The sequence below is a fragment of the Lissotriton helveticus genome, chromosome 9 (assembly GCF_964261635.1).
Source record: "Lissotriton helveticus chromosome 9, aLisHel1.1, whole genome shotgun sequence".
Lineage (NCBI taxonomy): Eukaryota > Metazoa > Chordata > Amphibia > Caudata > Salamandridae > Lissotriton > Lissotriton helveticus.
Genome location: NC_136070.1, coordinates 244,875,043 through 244,897,732, shown reverse-complemented (window position 1 = coordinate 244,897,732; position 22,690 = coordinate 244,875,043). Strand labels below are relative to the sequence as shown.

Sequence of the window (22,690 nt, the reverse complement as noted above, 5' to 3'; positions counted from 1 at the left end):
CACCCAATAATTGTGCAGTCAGCTACACTCTAACTTCGGCCTGGGCGCCCTCATGTATACACCGCGAGCCTGCAGCAGAAAACACGTCTCCTGGTAACTGTAAAGAGTGGGCGCTGCAAACTGTGCACGTGCTTTGGGATTCATTCGCCGTCCAGAAAGCACGTGACCTCACGATGTACTGGTCCCTTCTTTTTTTTCAGGCGTAGTGACTAGAGTGTCATGGTGAGCACTAGTGCAAGAGAGGAAGTTGATCCCTCCTACCATCTGGTTGTGTAGTGAAAGGGGTGGTGCAGATGGCCCCGAAAATCCCCGGTGCCACTGCACCTGCTGCACCACTGACAACCACTCTTCCGGGGACCTCTTATGCAGCACTGTAGCACCGCACAGATCTGCTGGACACCTTTCCATTCATATGTACGGCTACGGGGGAGTCAGGGGGCGCGTATAGAGCAGGGTCTCCTGTGGCTATTGGGCAGCCGGTTTGACAATCAGGGCCTATACAGGCCCGCTGCACAGATCGTGTAACCTGACAGCCTCAGCCCGCAGTCACAGTACGGCAGTTTGGTAGGTTGAGCTCCTGTTGCAGCGATGCCTGAGTGTGACATGCAGGAGCGAAAGTTCGTGTTGAGGTGGTGCCAACGCAGCCTTTCATCCTCTAGGAGGAGTGCCCCGGATTTGTGTAACGTCTTCGATGTAGATGTCAGCGTGCCACCCCACTGCAGCGCGGCGTGCGTCCTGTTTCCTCGGTCAATAGAGTAACAGTATATTGGATGTCCCGGCCTTAAACTTTACATGGCACGCACAGTCTTCCTTTTTCTGCCTTGGTCTTGGACTTCCGGTCTGCACTGCCTCTCAGCTGCAGCGTGTACTGAATGCGGCAGTGCGTTTGTTACTCAGGCTGCTCCAGTTCGCCCCCTCCCTCCAAACGCACCCCCCCCCCCTAACATTTCCATTCCCCAAACTGGCTTCAGGTGAGGATGCATTTTAAAGTGCCTCGAGGCCTGGCATCGAAGGAGCCCTGTCTTTTGAGGCGGATATTCCCCCGCTGCCGTTCTGGACTCCGTGTAGGAAGGCGTCAGAGCCACGCATCATAAATATAAACATTAATAAATACAAGTCCCGGTATGGTCCTCGTGCATGATATGACATCACAGAGACCCGCAGAGCTCGAAAGCATTTAGTAAGGGTGCCAGGTATGGGCCATACTTCAAGCCAGGCACATGGGCCTCGCTTCCAGGGGTTGGCTAGTACAAGACCGACTTTATTGGGGTGCAGTGGGCGTTCCACCTGCTGCGGTGCGGGAGCCGCCGTAGTGAGAAAATCCAAATTGTTCCCTCTACGCCACTGGAAAGTGTGCACGGAGCCAGTGCTTGGCATAGAACTGCACGCAGAGCAAAGCAGCAGCGGAATGGGGAAGTGCGAGCAGTGCAGTGCAAGCAGTGCAGCGCAGCACAGTATCCTGCGGGTAACTCTTAGTCAATGTATGTGCTGTGAATATCTCCACGGTGCCTGGCTGGCACTGTGTATGCAGTCAATTGCGCCCTAATGCCATCCTGACAATGAATATGTGCAGTCAATATTTTCGTGATGCCAATCTGATCATGTACGTGGATGCAACTGTAAACTGATGCCATGCTGACTGTATATACGTGCAGTCAATATCTCCCGGATGGCATATTGTATATTTAGACACTGTTACTGTGGTGCCGCCCTGGCAACACACGTGCAGCCAACTGTACCCAGCTCACACCCCTGACCATATGCGTCCAAGTGCACCTTGTTACTATCCTGGTTATACATGTGCAGTGTGTTGTACGCCAATGCAGTTACAGCCAATTGCATTCTGTCAGTATATTTGCCGTCGATTGCGCCATGCTGCCAGCATGAGAACATACAAGCAGGCAATTGCACCATGCTGCTAGCATGACAACATATTTGCAGGCAATTGCACCCAGTGCAGTTGTTTCCGCCCTGTGCCATCGGTTCCTCCCCAGTGCTATACTAACAATGCATGTGCAGTTGGTTTCTTCCACGTGCAGTTGGTTTCTTCAACCCTGTGCCGAGGTGCAGCCGGTTCAATCCCGCGGCTATTCTGACAATGTAGGCGCAGTCAGTTGCTCTCACTGACATACAGACAATGCGCTTGTAGTCAGTTGCACTCCCTGCCATGCTGACAAATACATTTCCCGAATGAAGCCTGCCGGGTCCAGCCCTCCTCTGCCTCCGCCTCTCCCGCACTCAGTCTCCGACGTCAGCCTCTTTAGCAGCGCCGCGCGCCTCTCTGCAGACTCCCCCTGCATTCCAGAGAGGCGCGCGACGCGATCCGCTCCGCTCTATGCTGGGGAGAGAAGAAGTGGCCGCGCACAACGTTATCCTATGGGACAACGCGATGCGCGCGGCCAGGTCTTGTCTCCACATTCCAGCTCGTTATGGGCTGAGACGCCGACTATAGTGCTCTGGCGAGAACGCGCTTTCAGCGCGTTTCTAGCCGAGACCTAAAAATCAAGTCTGGCGGCACACTATGCTAAGCACAGATATATTTTTACCCTATGTGTTTGTAAGCCATGCCCTTAATTACATAGGCCACGCCCCTTTGAGAGACCCCCCAGTTTTTTCATCCCACTTAAAGCCCTGCCCTACACCATCGTCAATGACATACTGAGTTAATTCAAGTATCTGGGAATGTCCCCTGCATTCAGACAACGGACTCCTCATTCTCGCCCTTCACTTTCACACTCACCCTGCACTCACAGCAATCACAATGCCCTCACGCTGATCACCATGCACTCATACCAGTCACCCGCTTACCCTGCACTCACAGTGATCACTCTGTACTCACAATGCACTTGCGCTGTTCACCCTGTACCTCACCCTGCTGTCACACAAGCACACTACTCAACCTGCACTAATGTGAACTTCACTCACCTGTTCCCCTCACTGCTCAATCTGCAATCTCACTCAAATAAGCCCATCATTAACCATACATTAATTTGTCCCACTCTGCACTTACATCCACACCCAAATTCATATGGTCATCTCACTCACCCTGCACTCACTCCTCTCACCCTCCTCTCACACTGTCACATCGCTCACCGTGCACTCACATGGGGACTCCTGCCACCCTCACAGTGCAGAGCTTTAATGTACCTGCTACAAAGAACATGTACCAAACAGATCACTGAACTGAGTGTGAGTAAACAATGAGTAGTGCTGTATAAAAAATTTAATATTTGCCAGAAAGGTGCTATAGAGCGATGAGGTGCATCGTTGGAGAGTGGTAGTGAGGAAATTTATGGAGGAGGAGGAAATGGGGGAGGGGCGCCAAAAAAGACTGGTGCACTGTGTGCAACAAGTGCTAGGGCCAGCCATGGCTGGGAGTGTTAGCCCCCACCCAAAGTTCGGGTCTAGTTGCGCCCCTGTACACAAGTATGAGCATGTAGTGCCCCATCAAGGTTTTCATCCTAAATTACAAAAGGACACATTCACATGCACTGCAATCCAGCCTTTCAGGGGGCCCCTTGATAGAGACAGCTCTGTTTTTGCTCTTATGGCCTGGAATAATTCCCAAACAGATTCTTATAAATACCGATTTGTTTAATTTCTTTTTAATGTGATTGATTGAGGAAGTCTATCACTATTTGCAGAAATGTGTTTGTTTCATGCAACAACCATAAAAAGTTTATTTTAGATCCAAGCAGGTCCTCACATATGAGAAATTGGACGATATTACAGATAATATTCGCTGTAAAATTAGTGGTCTGCTGCTTTGTTACTACAGTAAAAACACATCACTATCTCTGAATATTAGATGTAAACGCTTTTAGAATTCCGACCACAGTGCCTGTGCACCCTTAGTAGCCTGGCTAAAGAGGGTATGGCAGAGCTGAAGTAATATATTTTAAACTCAAAGCTGTACTGAACAGGGGCCCCCAAAATAGTTTTGTTCCAGGGCATCCAAAATTCTTAACATTTCCCTGCCACCACAAAGTCTGTCAGACAACATTGCTCTGAAGTAAAATAGACATCATTAATGTATTATTAGTTCTATTTTTTTGAAACATAAGCCCATCGTGTCCTAAACCCCCACTGCTTCAGGCAAGCAACTTATCGTACCAGTAAAGAATTCTCAATTAGGTGTTCGTTCAACGCCCCCTCTGTGGACTTTCAACTTTGTCTTCGGATCCATAACTGGTTGGTGGGCAATTATCCCATTATAATGCTGCCTAAAACGTTTGGTTATGATTTCTAGAGAAGAATTGTTTCTCGTGTACCAGCTCTGAGCTATGGAGTGCTAGAAAAATCTGACAACACTGTCTCCCTTACAGTTCCTGTTTTGGCTGAACATGTCTGCAGGGTATTCAGCTTTGAGAGAAACTACTATCAAAACTCTCTTGCCTTTCAGGTCGTCCTATTTATGTGAGATTGGGTTCTAGGCACTTGCGGTATTAAAGACTAAGTATCGTTCAAGACTGGATTCGGAGCACAACCTGGGGATGGCAGTAGCAAAAATCCATCCACACATTGACAGTCTCTGGCGAAAAACAGGCACACCTGTCACATATATGTTGCTGGTGTTATTATCAATCTATGTCATGTGTAAAACAAAGCATCCCATCTACGTACATTAAAATGAAGTATGCTCTGTTCACGAAAGGAATGCCCAATGAAGTGTCCCCTCCACCCCCAAACACACAACCACTCAGCAAGTGATTCCACAGCCAAAAGCCAAAAGCAAGGGGGCGAGGGAGAAATAAGCCTATCCACACTTGTGCAGTAGGACACTGTAAAAGTTTTATTTGTCAGACAGTGCAGTCTTCGAAGCACCACAGGCCCTCAAAAAGGTAATCTCAGAGTAGGAAGTTGAAAACCTTCTCGAGTTCCAGGCTCAGAGCCTCTGACTCAGGTCATAGAGACGTCTCAAATTCAGGGAGGTGTCCTATTGGGGTCCAACTCACATCTGTGACTGGGGGTGAGTGTCTGAAAAGTTTCAGCGCTCAGTCCGTCTCCTTGTGTTTGTCCATAGGGAATGAAACCATTTTGGTCTGAGTGGATCGGTTGGGAAACATTTTGGAAGAAGGCGGGAGGCCAAGAATTTTGTAATTCAAATTAAGTATGGCAGTTGGATATAGTTTTTGGGAAAAAGTGGTATGACAACGGGGTTTGTGGGGGACGTTACAAAAGGAACCCCCTTATGGGAATCAGGCTTATTAGCAGATATAAAGAATCTGGAGGAATGGAAACAATGTAATACGCTAGGAATATCCAAACTGGTTGATGTCTGGGTCATCCACTTGATTCTCCCCTTTGGAGAATTCCAGAAACAGTAAGAACTGCCAGACAGTTACCAATACCGATATATGAAAACATGTCCTAACACAATATATAAACTGACTCAAAGAGGTGGCTGAAGAAACGCCCTTGGAATATAGGTTTCTCGCTATTCCCCTGAACACACACACACTCAGCCTCCCATAATTATAAAACACACATATCAACCAGCCAAGCACCTTCAGAAGCCCTGAAGGATCAGTAGGAGAAAGATCTGGGGATCCTACCAGAGGGGGTTTGGGAATTAGTATGGTGATACCCAGAAAAGGTGTAGTAAGGAAAACAAGGGTGCCCCAATAAGTGAACCCGAGGTGGCCAAACAAGGTCCAAAGAAAAGGCGGTGTCAGAATTGGTGACAATGCGCTAGAGTCGAGATAGATAATAAATATCTCAGGGAGCGATAAGTAAAATGAACAGGGACATGTAATTCAAAATAACACTTGTTATTTATTTTAATGGAAATATGCAACGAACTTGTGCGGACCACGGACGCCGTTTGTACAAGTCACAAGCACCAGCGTTTACTGCCTTGAAATAGAGCGAGTGCGTTACCCTTCATTAACGGATGAGGACGCCTACCTTGTAATCTAGACGGGAGGAATACCCCGCGCCCCGCAAGACCCTGCGGGTGTGCAACACGGACATCACACTGCTACTCAGGTTGCCCCACACTGTCCTGAGGAAGACCCGCAGGCCGAGGCCCCAAATCGCCCTCTGAGCCCCAAGTCGGGTCGGAACGTTGACGCCCATATATAATTAGCCTGGATCACAAGCCCCAAACCCAACGTGCCACACAAGGATACATACATCTGTGTAATTGAAATTGAATGTAAAGGAACCTTGATTGTCTAAATGTGGCCAGGCTAACAAAGACTGAGATGTGTTTATCAGTCCAGGATATGAATGACTTTAAATTCTTCTTATCACACCGCCAGAAATTCTTTTTCACCCCTTCTACACTAGAGCACTCTCTCTTTCCGCACGTTCCACTGGAGCAACCTCCCTTTTCCCCCCTTTTTTGTCTCATTTCAGTAAGTAATCTACTGTTGATCTAATCATGATGGAATGAATCCTTGTTAAATATCTTTTGGTTGTTGCACTTAAGTATATTTATTGTATTGATTACTGTGAGCTAACATTGTGCATGCTCAAGAAACTGTTTTTCAACAATAACTGTAGGTTTGATACGTATTGTTTAAAAGAAAAGTTCTAGGACCATTCATTGTCTTTTGTACCACATTGAACCAAGGTCCACGACCATCATTGGGTAACCCCATTTTTGTAAAGGCCAGTTGGATTTAAGACAGAAATCAACTTACACGGCTCAATCAGTACGGACAGTGTTCCAGTATCAGTATAGGAGTTTGGTAATAAGGTGGGATATATTGGCTCAAGAAGTGGGATGCTGCAGTTTGATTTATTACCTCAATACACAATGATGTTAACAGGAGAGTGACTGATTCATTAGAGATAGCAGCTGCATTCGCCAGTTACTATCAAAATCAGTACCTATAACATGCCCCAGCGATTGGAGGAGTTGCACCCATTGCTAGTGACCTGGCTATGTGTTCCCTTTCTGCCAGAAAACATTAAATCCTTGACTCCCTTCACAAGATAGAGGAGATTCTGGTGGCTATTACCACTTCTCCCTCCAGAAAAACCATGAACCCAAATAGTTTGCCTGTGGAGTTTTTCAAAGAGTACTCCTCGCTGGTGGAGCCCCATCTTCTAAATGTGTTTAACAAAATTAGGAGTACAGGTGCTTTTACAAGTAACTTGAAATTCCCCACCTTATCTGCTATCCCCAGCCCTAGCAAACTCCCAGATACCTGTGCCTCTTGCTTGCCTTTTTCTCTGCTTAATGTCCAGCCCACATCACTTGCCAAGATTCTGGCATCCAGTTTTTGCCAAGATCCGCCTATGCCCAGGCAAGAATGGATTCATGTCTAACCGATGCACAAGATGCCGTCTATGCCCAGGCAGAAGATCTCTCCTCTCCAGCTGCCATAGTCCTTATAGATCTCGAAAAGGCCTTCAACACAATTCACTGGCCCTTTTTAATGCAGATACTCCGAAAGTTGCCCATAGGTCCCCGTTTCTTGGACTTTGTGACAGTGCTATCTGCTGCTCCCAGGGCACAGGGAAGGGTCTATAGCATGCTATTGGATCCCGCTCCTATAGAGCGAAGTATGCAGCATGGATGTACATTCTCACCGCTTCTATTTTCCCTAGTCATTGAACCCTTTGCAGAATGGGCTGTAACTGATGCACAGCTGGTAGGTTTTGGTGGACTAAGTGGTCGGTGGACAGAAAATCCCTGTACACGGGCGATATCAGACTTTATGCTGCCAAAGCGATATGGAGGCATGGTCCTACTTGCCCATCTGAATGATGCGGGGGGAGGGGCTTTGTACAAAATGTTTGCTTTACTGCGCTTTCTTTATGTCATGCAGAATTACCCCTTCATTCTCCCACTGACTTTCTTTCCTGACTTGCAGGTGATGGACTAAATATATATTGGTTGGGCAAACTCCCAAGGGTCTCATAGTCCAAATCTACTATGACACTGTTTGAAGGGGGGCAGGGCGTCCCTGAATTATGCCTTCAATACTGGGCTGCACAGATGACTCCCTGTTCGAGAACAGAAATGATCCAGCGTTGCACACCCTAGAACATCATGGTACCCGATATCTACCCTCCTCCCAACAGCTACACTACCTCAATGGACCAGGCTTCCCTACCAGTGCTCGCATGAGGTATTGAGAAATATCAAATGGCTGAGCAAACTGACAAATTTGACTCCCCTGTGGTGAAGGACACAGCTGCGTAGGTATTAAATCCTGGGGACTTACTGGGATATCTTACCCGGGTGATGTGTGGTACGATGGCCATATGAGACCAACGGGTTCAAGACTATAACCCACACAGATCCCAATTCTTTAGATATTTTCAACTCTGCCATGCACTCTCTGCACACAAGCCAGTTCTGAGACCTATTCCAGAGTTTAACATTTTGAAGGGCAAACCTCCTTAATTCCCCAGACCCCACAGATGAGATGAGGGCAGTCTGGGAACAAGCCTTGGGTAAGCTGGTTGAGGCATGGCAGGAGGTAATGATGGCTGTACAGGCCCGACTATCCCCTCTATTCTTAGACAATTCAATGTAATTACCTACATGTGACATATAACAGCCCTGAACGGGTGTGGAGGATGGGCAAGGTTAGCACCCTAGCGTGTACACTATGGACGACTTCCCAGGCTACATTTTATCATTTGGTCTGGGATTATCCACCTATCCAAATATATTGCCACTGTTTCTTCTTCTGGGTGAAACACATGCCTACTTTTTCTGAATCTAAGGTATCCCTCCTAGGCATAATGGAGGGAGCAAAGAAAGTTTGCTGTCAAGTTGGGGTTCTTGATTGCTTAGTGTGATATTGCATGACATTGGTGTCAGGCGAGACTCCATCTGTGGGCGAATGGCAGAGTGGCATGGATTACTGCCCAGCTGCAGACCAGGTAGTGTATAAGTGGAGAGGATGCGAGAAGAAATATCAGAAAATATGCGGTCTGTGAACTTCTCATCGTGGTCTCATGCAAGTTTACTTGTGGCTCTTTGGGTCTGCTGAACACTCTAGCTGTATGTTTTCATGATTGACGAGAGATGCGAATGCTAGGCTGGGCCTTTTGTCTCTGTTACTTTTGTCTGGAAGCTGGTGTGGGAACAGCCAGCATCAGTTTTTCACCTCTACCCAGAGAGGCAAAACGGACTGCAATTCAAATGTGAAATGATCAGGCACTGCAAGAACTTATATAGAAAGCTTGCATGGCCAAGCATACCTGGTTACCCTCGAACACTGGGCATCTCTACCCAAACTGCCCTCCTCATAGAGCCCTCGGGAGGGATTTTATATTATATCAAGCAGAGAAATGGTGTTGTTTGTCGTTCCATCTACGTTGATCTAGGTTTTTCAGAGATAAGATTGTGGAATATAATACCTGAGCGCTTAAACGTAAGAATTATACTGGATAACCTGTACATGAGCCACAAGAGCAGCAACATGTTGAAAAGCATAGGCAAAAACAATATTTTTGCTTTCACCAATCAAACACAGACCTTTCAATGATGCAGTCGCTGGGTCAGAGATTCCCAAGCCAAACGGATTTTTCACTTTTCTCATACGTTTCTCTGATATTTTGGTTGTTGATTCCCGTTCTTCGGAATTTCTTAAAATAACAGGAACATCCAAACCAAACCTAGAAAATCATTAAACAGCATAGGTTTACAAGTGTGCATCTAATTATGTATTTTCATATTTATATAAACAAGCATAACTTTTTAAAAACCTTTTACCATCTAAAACAAGGGCTTTCAATAATGTGACTAAGAAGCATGATCTTCTTCCAGTTGGGACGCGGAGGTGGCAGGCAGCCCCACTTCTGTATGATTTAGTCATCATCAGTTGTACACTGCAGGGCTGTCCGACATTGGCTGGGCGTGTCGGATCCATACCACTTTTTCATTATAACCACTATGCAAACGATTCAGATTTTTATTCAATGTTTGTAAATTCATCATATGTAGAAAATGTGGACATCTTACAAGGATCCACCCCACCTGGACCATCTTTATATGACATGGAGTTGGCTAAACGGATAGCCAACACAATACCATATATACACATTACACACACCGATCTCTCCAGTCGTAACCCTTCAATGACAAATTCATACATTCACAGCTCATTGAATGACCCTAACCTATACATGTGAATCCGTATATGCAATAACCTGAAGTTCATGTACTGTTTCCTTATGTTCCCATGCCATGTAGTATGGTGCAGTGAGCTGACCACGCACAAATGGCAAAATGTAGTCTGGAGGAAAGGCGTTTGATATGCAACAAGACAAACTCAGCCTGGCATCATTTCAAGGTGAGTAAATTAAGTGCCATGACTTCGGATAACCGTTACATCTGTTATTCACATCACTTGGATACAGCATAAGTGCAATATTTAGCTTTAAGCAAAAAACAAGCTAGTCTTTAAAAGGTGTGTACCATGTTGATCCAGTACCGATGGCAGAATTCCAAATTTTCATGTCAACCACTGACTAGTTAAGTGAACTATTTTTAGATTCATAGGGCTAAAATCACCATGCATTTTGTGTATCTTACTCATGAAAATTCAGAAGCAAACCACATCAACGTTAGGAGTAACACTGCTCATAGAAAAAGTGTTGTGGATCAGTCCAATTGTATATAGATTTATCCAATGCAACATCCTAAAATTCTGGTATGGATCCTGCCCTTTTGGTCTCAGAAGACACCCTTGCCTTGATCCCTGAAAGATATTAGGAGAATGACGTATGCCTGTAGGAATGGCCAGGAGGAGTTGTAGAAGAAGGGCAGCTGTGTCTAAGAGTATCTGATTCACGAAGAAGGGAGTTCCTTCTTTAATGGCTTGTCCCAGTCTTACTCCTAACCAACTGATTAGGGCAGATTGTGGAGCACAAACAATTTTGGGGAAAGGCTGCATAGCAGTTCCTGGCCAAAAAAGTCATTAAGACTTGATAACGCATCCAAGTGGGAAGGCTATCCAAATACAAGAACCAAGCTGACCTATTTAATTCCTTCATTCACCAAAAGACACACAGATAATGGACGAATGCAGAGCAAATCAAACATTTACCCCCAGTCAAGAGATCTGGATTGAATCCATTGTTCTTTTGCTCACCATGCCACCCAGTTTAGACCCAGCCATATGCAAATCAGTCTTGACCCTGCGCCTCATGGGAACAGTCCAGCCCGAACTGCAAAGCCAGGTCCTCCCTGGATCGAAAACAAGCATCCTAGGGCTTGTTTCGTTTCAGGGCATTACCCCTCATTAGCCAGGTTAGCTTGAATCCAGTGGCACGGTGAGCCTGAGACCCACGTATGGGCACACCCAGCGCACTTAGGAGCGAGAAACCAAAAGACACACAGATGATGGACGGAATGCAGAGCAAATCAAACATTCACCCCCAGTCAAGAGATATGGGTTGAATCCATTGTTCTTTAGCTCACCATGCCATCCCAGTTTAGCGCCAACCATATGCAAATCATTCTTGACCCTATGCCTCATGGGAACATTCCAGCCCGAAATCCCATGCCAGATCCTCCCTGGACCAGAAACAAGAATCCTAGGACCGGTTTCAGTGCATCACCCCCTCATAAGCCAGGCTAGCTTGAATCCAGTGGCAGGGTGAGCCCAGGACCCACTTCTGGTCATACCCGGAGCACTTAGGGCGAGAAAGCAAAAGACACACAGATGATGGACAGAATGCAGAGCAAATCAAATATTCACCTCCAGTCAAAAGATCTGGTTTGAATGCATTGTTCTTTTGCTCACCATGCCACATCAGGTTAGACCCAGCCATATGTTTATTACTTAAGAGTTTTATATAGCGATGACCAGGCCCGAAGGTATCGGAGCGCTTTACAGCATTAGTAGTGAGGAGATCACACTATAGTAAGCATATTGATTTGTGACAAATCGGAGTCACAGAGCGCTGTACAACATTAATAGTAATGAAATCACATAATATATCAGTCATATACACATTGGCTTGTGACGAGACCCTTTCAGGGAGAAGGGGACACAGGAATGAGTCGGGAGGTGGGAGAGGTAAAAGTCTTAGTGTTAAAGTGGCTGACTGCTGTAATGTGCAAGACTCTGCGCTTGGGCGGCAGCAATCCATTCGGAAGGGATCGGTTGATGAAGAGGTCTTTGAACTGCTTTTTGTATTTTAAAAAAGAAGGGGTAGTCCTGATATGGACTGGGATGGAGTTCCAGATTTTGGGCGCATTTCCTGAGAAGGATCGAGATGAAGTTTTTTGTTTGAGAGTTTTCTGATGCATGAGGAGTAGAGTGTTGGTACTCCTGAGGCTCCTTGTCGGACCAGCCTTCTTGAGCTTGGAGGCCTGTTAGGCAGGTTTCCCAGTGTGCAGAGCTTTGTGAGTGAGACAGGCAGTTCTGAAGTTGGCACGCATTTCGATTGGGAACCATTTTAGCTCTCTGAGTGCGGGCGAGATGTGTTCATATTTCTTTACTCCAGTGACATTCTGGTTGCTGCATTAAGAGTTGATCTGAAGGGGAGCTAAGTGAGATTTTGCTGTTCCTGTTAGGGTTGCATTCCTGTAGTCCAGTCTGGACAACACCAGGGATTGAGTAGCTTGTTGGAGGTCGTTGGGAGGGGTGAAGGGTTTTATTTAGTTGAGTAGTTTTAGGTTAAGGAAGGCGCTCTTTGCGGTGTTCTTGATGGGTTTGGCCCTGTCTAATATTGGGTCCAGAGTGATTCCCAGTGATTTTACGGAATTGGCCAGGGTGAGATTGCAGTTAAGAGCATCAATGGCTTTTAGCCATTCTGTGACTTGGAGGTTCTGCTCATTATTGGAAATTAGGAGAATTTCTGTCTTGTCTTGGTTGAGTTTCAGGTGGTTGAGTGATAGCCAGTGTTGGACTTCTCTTAGAGTATTGTTTAGTCTCTGAATGTCATCAATGGAGGAGGTTTCGAGGTAGATCTGGGTATCGTCCGCATATAGGTGGAAGGGGATGTTGTTTTTTTTAGTATGGAGGTGAGGGGGTTCCATGTAGATGTTGAAAAGTTGTGGGTAGAGAACTAAACCATGGGGGACACCCCTGCTGACAGGGAGTAGGTCGGACGAGAAGTTTTTGATTTTTATTCTTTGGGTGCGGTTCTGTAGAAAGGATGTTAACCACTGCAAGACCACCTCAGGATCGCTGTCTCTGTGCTGCAACCTTTTCTGAAACCAGATTGGTGAGGGACTAGAAGGTTGGTGCTATCGATGTGTTGAGTAAGTTGGAGGAGAACACATCTTTCCAGGATTTTAGCTAGGAGAGGGAGATTGGAGACAGGTCTGAAGTTGTTAAGGTTGTTTGTATCAGAGCCCATTTTTTTTTAGAGGTGGTGTGATATGGCCAATTTTGAGACAATCATGCATGACTCTGGTTCTCGGGGAGCTATTTATAATCTTGGTCCAGATCGGGGCTGGGGTGAGTTTGAGCTTTTTGGCCAGCTGGGCAGGAATGGGGTCCAAGATGTGTGACGAGGGTTTGGAGCTGGAAATCATTTTGACGATCTCAGCTTCAGAGATGGGTATGAAGGATTTCCAATTGTTTGGGGGGTGCTTGGGTGTGATATCTTCTGTCTCAGTGGGTGAGCTTCGGTGGGGAGGGGGGGGATTGCGGTGATCATCCAGGGAGAGCTCAATCTAGGAGATTTTATCATTAAATCAGTCTTGACCCTGTGCCTCATGGGAACAGTCCAGCCTGAACAGTCAATGCAATGATCAAAGAAATCAATGTATAACTATGCCTACTCCTCTTTCTTCTCCACCACTAGCACCCAGTAAAGCTCATAAGAGCCTTGTGATACTAGCGTAATATCCGTACACAGTGCTAAAAGAGAAACTCATCAACAGACTGAAAAAGCTTCAAAATCAGGCAACCACAATGTGCTTTAACTTGCTAAAGTTTGATAGTTAACAACCAGGTCTGGAAGTTCTCCATTTAAGGCATTACAGAACCCCAGGCAACAGACTTCCATGTGTTTGTAATTATTTGCCTTTGACACTGTTACTTCAAAAGAACCTCAGCCTTGGACCTATTTTTAAAAGCATAAAGTAAAGGATATTACAGAGGTTCTTCTATCTGAAGAAAACATATTGCAAACACGCAACCTAGGTGGGTCATTCTAATAATTGGGCCGTGGTTCTAAGGTGTTTGGGAAGCACTATTTTTCATACAGATGCAATATAAACACTTTTAAGTTATGGTCCTTCAAATACTGGGTATTATTATTGTCCTGCCTCTGGTGTTTCAGATATTGGTAAAATACAGCCCAAGCGTTGGAGATTTACATACTAATACTGAGCACTTTGTGGAATTGGGCCTCGCTCTGGTGCTTTGACTATTAGCTCAAGACTTGCCTTGTTGTAGTGCTTTATAATTGTGAATGTATTGGCTGGCTTCAGTGTTGTACATTCTGGCATGCTGCAGAAATAGATAGGAATATGACGATGCTTCCATTCTAGGTCACAATTAATATAGTTCAAATACGTTGGAATGGTGAAAACTGACTTGGCTATGGAGTTTTATACTCAGGTGCACCCAGCAAACAGCATGACAATGGACAATGTGGGCACTGGCATCCAGGCACTTACAGTAACCTGTAGAGCATACTCGCCTGGGGGTACGGGAGCAGAGTCTGAAATATCATACCCAGGGGGACCGCGTCATTATGTGGCTATGTTTAGGGGCGGACAAGATGGCAATAGCAGCAGCCTGGAAGAAACTGGAGGCCCCCTCCCTTACCCAATGGCATGCCCGGCTGTGGCAGATTATGGCCCTTGAACGGATGACTGATATACTCGAGGACTCGCGGAAGGGTTTCAACTACATCTGGAGTCCCTTGGTAGGTTACCTGTGGGAGGGATTGCCCATTTGCCTGCGGACCCAGATTGCGCGCCCTCCACCTCTTTCAGACATAACAGATTTGGCATCACCCTTGATTTTCCTGACAGTTGGTGCCCCCGAATCCAATGATGCATCCCTCGGGATTGGTCCCGCTCTCCCTCCTAGGTTTGGCGCAGGAGACCCCGGAGTCCTCCATGCCCCGGGAAGCGCCTGCCCTATATCATCCCCCATCCCATTTGGATCATGAACACGAGACACCACAGAAATGTTTAATAGTGTTTTTCCTTTTTGTTTGTTGTTTCCTTCAAAGTTATGTTTTTTTGTTGGCTCTCGAGCACAGACTGCAGACGCAATCTGGAACATGTATGCTGTAGATCTGAAGCGGCGTAATGATGGTCCTACATTATCTGGGAAATGTTTAGCAACAAACAGTTATGCTGAGAACTCTTCGAAAAGCTGTTTTACTTTTAAATATCTGTAAATCTTGGAATATGAACTGTGCTTGGTTGAGCTTCAAATGTTGTGTATCTTTGTAAAAACCAATAAAAATATATTTTTAAAAAAATAAATGTTCCTCAACTTTCTGTGATGGAAAGTTCTGGAATCTCCAGGGAGCCACAAACTTCAGTCCACCCAGCATTACCCCCCCCCCACCAAGTATCACTTGTGTGGCTAGGCTTTGTGTCCTCAACAGGAAACACCCCAAAACGTACTGTGGAACTTCAAAATCTACTAGTTTTGCAAGAGAGTAACCTGCATTTTTGGTCCCAGGCTCAGCAGCCATCTAGGGAAACCTACCAAACCCAAACATTTCTGCAAACTAGACACCAAGGGGAGTCCAGGGCGGTGCGGCTTGCGGGGATCTCCCAACATTTTCCTACCCAAATCCCCTGCAAACCTCAAATTTAGCTAGAAAAAAAAAAATCACATTTTCCTCACTTTTCTGTGTGGGAACGTTGTAGGATCACCGGGCTGCCACATATTTCCCAACACCCAGCGTTCCCCCAGGTCTCCTGATACAAATGGTACCTCACATGTGTGGGTAGACATAGTGCCCGCAACAGAAAATGGCCCAAAACATACTGTGGAGACTTCAAAATTATCTATCACGAAACTATTTGGTTTTGCAAGGGAGTCACCTGTGATTTTGGTCCCGGGCTCGGCGGCCATCAAGGGAAACCTACCAAAACCAGACAGTTCTGAAAACTAGATCCAGACTACACAAACTAGACAGTTATCTACCTGAAACCCTCAACCAATATGTTCTACGATGGATCGCACACCGCTAGCCTCTCCTCCGGATCGCCCCTAAGCACTCTGGTATGTGAAGTGCGTGTGGTTTGAAGAGTTGAAACAAAGTTCGTAAGTAGTTCACCAAAGTTGGTGCAAGTAAGTACTTGTTGTTCCCAAGATCTCTAGACCCGAGACATGGCCCGGGTTTCGGGATAGTTTCCCCTCATCAGTAGAGAAAGTATTTGGGGTGGATGAGAAGGCCGCCAAGTAACCGTCACAGGCCTCGATGCCTCTCCGGCGCATCTCCAAAAGCTCGTCAGCTTGGGGGCTCATGGGAGCCCTATAACAGAATTCTACGATGGATCGCACACCACTAGCCTCACCTCCGGATCGCCCCTAAGCACTCTGGTATGTGAAGTGCGTGTGGTTTGAAGAGTTGAAACAAAGTTCGTAAGTGGTTCACCAAAGTTGGTGCAAGTAAGTACTTGTTGTTCCCCTGAGCCTTTAAGCTGACGAGCTTCTGGATGACCCACCTGCGTGCCGGTTAGGCATCAAGGCCTGTGACGGTTGCTTGGCGGCCTTCTTTTCCACCCCAAATACGTTCTCTACTGATGAGGGAAGATATCCCGAAACCCGGGCCATGTCTCAGGTCTAGAGATCTTCACAACAACAAGTACTCACTTGCACCTACTGAGGTGAACCACTCATGAACTATACGTACCAGAATCCTTAGGGGCGATCCGGAGGAGGGGCTAGCGGTGTGCGATCCATTGTGGTCGATTCCTCAACCAATATGTGCCACTGGTGGTATTAAGTGGTTACCACTATGATGTAGTATCGGGCGGCATCATCATGGGGTTTGATAAAATAACGAGGTCGGGTTGGAACAGTGTACCTCGTCGCGAGATAGACTTATAAGAATGGTCGATGTTTTCACAGAATTTCATTGAGATGAAGCTGAGAAAGCATGGCCTTTTTAAATAAACGATCTAAGGCCTCTGAAATTCCAGACACTGAATAACAATAACGAACATCAGATAGCCCATATTTACCAATGGAAAACATCGACCATTCTTCTATGTCGATCTCATCGTTTTTATCCACAATGCAAACGATTGGGTCTTTTTCTATGAGAAACATCATCTATGCCCCCAAACCCGTTACCAATTTAAGAATCCGAGAACAATCACAGGGTTTAAAACCGTGTGGCAGCGCTAACACGTCCTCCTTTCGAGTCAGATGAGGACACTCTAGGAGGAGACACTGAGGGTCGATCAGCGACAAGTAAGTGGAGCCGGGGACAATTCACCCCTGCACTTATTCCCCCTCTCTCTCTCCCTCCCTCTGCCTGCTGTCCTCACTTTTGAGTCATGCGATATCAACTGCATATAATGCTTAGCCCAATAACGACACCGTAGACAAAGCTCAAGTCCGCACAAGCCGTGATTTTGACTCTCCTAACCGTTATCAAGGACACAGGGATAAAAAGCCCTTTTTAAAAAAAAAAAAAGAAGTATAGTCAGACTCCTCTGTACAGAGAGCACCACGAATAGTTAGCTCACATAAAGCACAGCAAAAGAGGAAACAGTTCGTTTTTCTATTCAAAAGGAAAAACTCGATGTTATTAAAAATCAATTTTACCACCTACATAGGGACATCAAACCCACCACGAGGCCCTAGTAAAGAGATTAACTTTTACTGAGCATGATGTACCTCTACTACATAAAGGACTATAATACCAGAACACACCTATAAGTACCAACCAAAATACCCTCCTGCAATTAACCCCATTATTCATAGACTAACAGGGAAAATCCTCAGGTTGTGAGGCAGAGCATCTGTGGTTTTATCCTTTTTCTTTCAGATAGTCATGACTTCCTCACCTTATCCATGACCTATAAGGTGAAAAGTGAATCGCGATAAGGTAAAAAAAAAAAAAAAACACCACCCTTGTATGGCTATGACACAAGATCTTTTCCTGGATAATGTATATGAATGAACGAATGAATGAATGAATGAATGAGGCAAATTTGTTATAGCGCGACAGCTACTCAATAGAGTGTCCCGGCGCTGAACAGAAAAGCATTTGCAATGCAATAGGTCTCATATTTGCGAGAGTTTGAGCTATTGGCTTTGTAAATAACAATGCCTATTGTTTATGTGTTTTGAAACTTGCAAGCTGTGCGTAAACATGCACTATGTAGGTTTTCTGAACAGAATTAAAACGCATTGTCATATACAATGTCAATAGCTCAAACTGTTGCAAATGCGAGACCTATTGCATTGTATTGTAATTGCATTTATATAGCGCTTACTACCCCATACGAGGCGTCAAAGCGCTTTTTCTGCGAGTAGCACGCTACTCCAGGACCCACAGAGGATTAGCGTTGAATTAGTGTAGTAAAACATGCAAGTACATTTTAAGTGGTGGATAGATTAGTCAGTTATTTGGATTTCGAATTATAGCAGAAGGATAGAAGAGGAAAAAAGGTTTGTATTTATATAGCGCTTGTTACCCCTGATGGGGTGGTGAAGCACGCTACTCCGGAAGCCCATAAAGGATTAGTGGTGAATTAATATGGTGAAATATGAAAGTAATTTCAGTGGTGGATATAAGTCAGTTATTTGGAGTGAGAAGGATAGCGGAGGGATAAAAGGGGAAGAAAGGATTGCATTCATATAGCACTTGTTACCTCTGATGGGTGTTGAAGCGCTTTTCTGGCGAGTAGCACGCCACCCCGGAACCCATATAGGATTAGTGTTGAAAATTAGTATAGTAAAATATGAAGAAATTTGAGTAGTGGATATGTTATTCAGTTATTTGGGTAGAGAAGGGTAGGTGGCGGGATAGAAGAGGGAAAGAGGTTTGCATTTATATAGCTCTTGCTACCCCTGATGGGGTTTTGAAGTGCAAGTAGCACGCTACTCTGGAACCCATAAGTATTAGTGTTGAATTAGTATGGTGAAATATGAAAGTCATTTTAGTGGTGGATATGTTAGTCAGTTATTTGGATTGCAAAGGATTGGGGAGGGGTAGAAAAGGGAAAATGTTTGCATTTATTTAGCGCTTGTAACCCTGATGGGGTTTTGAGACGCTTTATTGGCGAGTTGCACGCTACTCTGGAACCCATAAAGGATTAGTGGTGAATTAGTAAAGTTGAATATGGAATTTGAGAAGTGAACATGTTAGTCTGTTAATTTTGATTGAAAAGGATTGTGGAGGGATAAAAGAGTGAAGGAACTATATATATATTTTAATTTTTTTAGGTCATAGCAGTAGGAGGAGGCTTTTGGATGAGTAAAAAGGAGTTTTGGAGGGGAGGAGTCAGAGGGAAGAATTTAGAAAGGTTTGTTTTAGGGGATCGGTATAGTAAAAGAGGTTTCAGATGATGCAAGGAGGGGTAGAGTAGGAGAGAGTCTAGAAAGGGTTATTTTGGGGACCATAGTAGTGGTATGGGGTTTGGGATAAATGAGAGAGTGGATGTAGAGGATATATTGATAAATGTATAGGATGAGAGATAGGGTAGTGCATTGGAAAGAGTAGTAGAAAGAAGTTTGAGATGAGTGTGAAGGTTGGGCTAGAAGATATATTGAGAGAAGTATAGGCTGAGAAATAGGGTAGTGTAGTATAACGACACCGTAGACAAAGCTCAAGTTCGCACAAGCCGTGATTTTGACTCTCCTAACCGTTATCAAGGACACAGGGATAAAAAGCCCTTTTAAAAAAAAAAAAAGAAGTATAGCCAGACTCCTCTGTACAGAGAGCACCACGAATAGTTAGCTCACATAAAGCACAGCAAAAGAGGAAACAGTTCGTTTTTCTATTCAAAAGGAAAAACTCGATGTTATTAAAAATCAATTTTACCACCTACATAGGGACATCAAACCCACCACGAGGCCCTAGTAAAGAGATTAACTTTTACTGAGCATGATGTACCTCTACTACATAAAGGACTATAATACCAGAACACACCTATAAGTGCCAACCAAAATACCCTCCTGCAATTAACCCCATTATTCATAGACTAACAGGGAAAATCCTCAGGTTGTGAGGCAGAGCATCTGTGGTTTTATCCTTCTTTCTTTCAGATAGTCATGACTTCCTCACCTTATCCATGACCTATAGGGTGAAAAGTGAATTGCGATAAGGTAAAAAAAAAATTTAAAAAAACACACCACCCTTGTATGGCTATGACACAAGATCTTTTCCTGGATAATGTATATGAATGAACGAATGAATGAATGAGGCAAATTTGTTATAGCGCGACAGCTACTCAATAGAGTGTCCCGGCGCTGAACAGAAAAGCATTTGCAATGCAATAGGTCTCATATTTGCGAGAGTTTGAGCTATTGGCTTTGTAAATAACAATGCCTATTGTTTATGTGTTTTGAAACTTGCAAGCTGTGCGTAAACATGCACTATGTAGGTTTTCTGAACAGAATTAAAACGCATTGTCATATACAATGTCAATAGCTCAAACTGTTGCAAATGCGAGACCTATTGCATTGTATTGTAATTGCATTTATATAGCGCTTACTACTCCATACGAGGCGTCAAAGCGCTTTTTCAGCGAGTAGCACGCTACTCCAGGACCCACAGAGGATTAGCGTTGAATTAGTATAGTAAAACATGCAAGTACATTTTAACCTTTTCGGTGCGACCGCGTTTCCCCCTCCGGTGCTGGGCCGTAATAGAAACGGGCGTGGCCATGACGGAACGGTTCCGTCATGAGCACAGCTCAACCGACGCTCATGACGGAACCGCTCCGTCATGAGCACCGAAGGGGTTAAGTGGTGGATAGATTAGTCAGTTATTTGGATTTCGAATTATAGCAGAAGGAAAGAGGAGGAAAAAAGGTTTGTATTTATATAGCGCTTGTTACCCCTGATGGGGTGGTGAAGCACGCTACTCCGGAAGCCCATAAAGGATTAGTGGTGAATTAATATGGTGAAATATGAAAGTAATTTCAGTGGTGGATATTAGTCAGTTATTTGGAGTGAGAAGGATAGCAGAGGGATAAAAGGGGAAGAAAGGATTGCATTCATATAGCACTTGTTACCTCTGATGGGTGTTGAAGCGCTTTTCTGGCGAGTAGCACGCCACCCCGTAACCCATATAGGATTAGTGTTGAAAATTAGTATAGTAAAATATGAAGTAATTTGAGTAGTGTTATTCAGTTATTTGAGTAGAGAAGGGTAGGTGGCGGGATAGAAGAGGGAAAGAGGTTTGTATTTATATAGCTCTTGCTACCCCTCATGGGGTTTTGAAGTGCAAGTAGCACGCTACTCTGGTACCCATAAGTATTAGTGTTGAATTAGTATGGTGAAATATGAAAGTCATTTTAGTGGTGGATATGTTAGTCCGTTATTTGGATTGCAAAGGATTGGGGAGGGGTGGAAAAGGGAAAATGTTTGCATTTATTTAGCGCTTGTAACCCTGATGGGGTGTTGAGACGCTTTATTGGCGAGTTGCACGCTACTCTGGAACCCATAAAGGAATAGTGGTGAATTAGTAAAGTTGAATATGGAATTTGAGAAGTGAACATGTTAGTCTGTTAATTTTGATTGAAAAGGATTGTGGAGGGATAAAAGAGTGAAGGAACTATATATATATTTTTTTATTTTTTTAGGTCATAGCAGTAGGAGGAGGCTTTTGGATGAGTAAAAAGGAGTTTTGGAGGGGAGGAGTCAGAGGGAAGAATTTAGAAAGGTTTGTTTTAGGGGATCGGTATAGTAAAAGAGGTTTCAGATGATGCAAGGAGGGGTAGAGTAGGAGAGAGTCTAGAAAGTGTTATTTTGGGGACCATAGTAGTGGTATGGGGTTTGGGATAAATGAGAGAGTGGATGTAGAGGATATATTGATAAATGTATAGGATGAGAGATAGGGTAGTGCATTGGAAAGAGTAGTAGAAAGAAGTTTGAGATGAGTGTGAAGGTTGGGCTAGAAGATATATTGAGAGAAGTATAGGCTGAGAAATAGGGTAGTGCATTGGAAATGCTAAATTAGAAGAAAGTGATTAATATATAGATCCATAAGTACATTGAAAGTATATAGATACATAAAGGAGGTAAGTATATGTAGATTAAAGCTATTAATAGAGGCACAGGATGAGAAACAGGGTAGTGCATTGGATATGTTTTTTCATGAGAAAAGTAACAGACACACAGATCAAAGTCCTTGGAAGGTACATAGATGCACAATGGAAGTAAGTACATAGACCAAAGATGATTTTTATTTTTTTTTTATTATTTTTTTTTTCTCTCAACATAATTATTCTACATGTTTATACAAAGCAATACACAAAGATAGGTACATATCTATAGTGAAAATAAATGCTTATATACAGAGGGATATGCTGTAAATTTCTGTTTGCATATGGTGCTTATGTGAGGAAGAGCCAATTCTTGAGTCGTTTTCTGAAGATAAGGTGGTTGTTGGTGGATCTTATGTTGGGGGGTAAAGAGTTCCATAGTGTGACTGCTTGAACAGAGAAAGATGTGCCACCCATGGTTTTTTTCTTGTATTTTGGGATTTTGAGGCAATATGCTCCTTTAGAGCGAAGGTTCCTCTGTTGAATGTGTTTGGTGATTTTATTCCTGATGAAGAGCGGTCCCATTCCATGTATTGCTATGTGGGTGATACAAAGCAGCTT

The 22,690-nt window shown here is 44.6% G+C and overlaps 1 protein-coding gene across 1 annotated transcript in view; it reads right to left on the bottom strand.

The window, feature by feature from the left end:
* The window catches only part of CGRRF1 (cell growth regulator with ring finger domain 1), a 130,106-nt gene that overhangs the window by 82,903 nt on the left and 24,513 nt on the right, over positions 1 to 22,690 (bottom strand). The window contains exon 2 of the mRNA XM_078659836.1: positions 9,446 to 9,585. Within this exon, the coding sequence (XP_078515962.1) occupies positions 9,446 to 9,585 (140 nt within the window). The remainder of the gene's footprint in view (positions 1 to 9,445; positions 9,586 to 22,690) is intronic.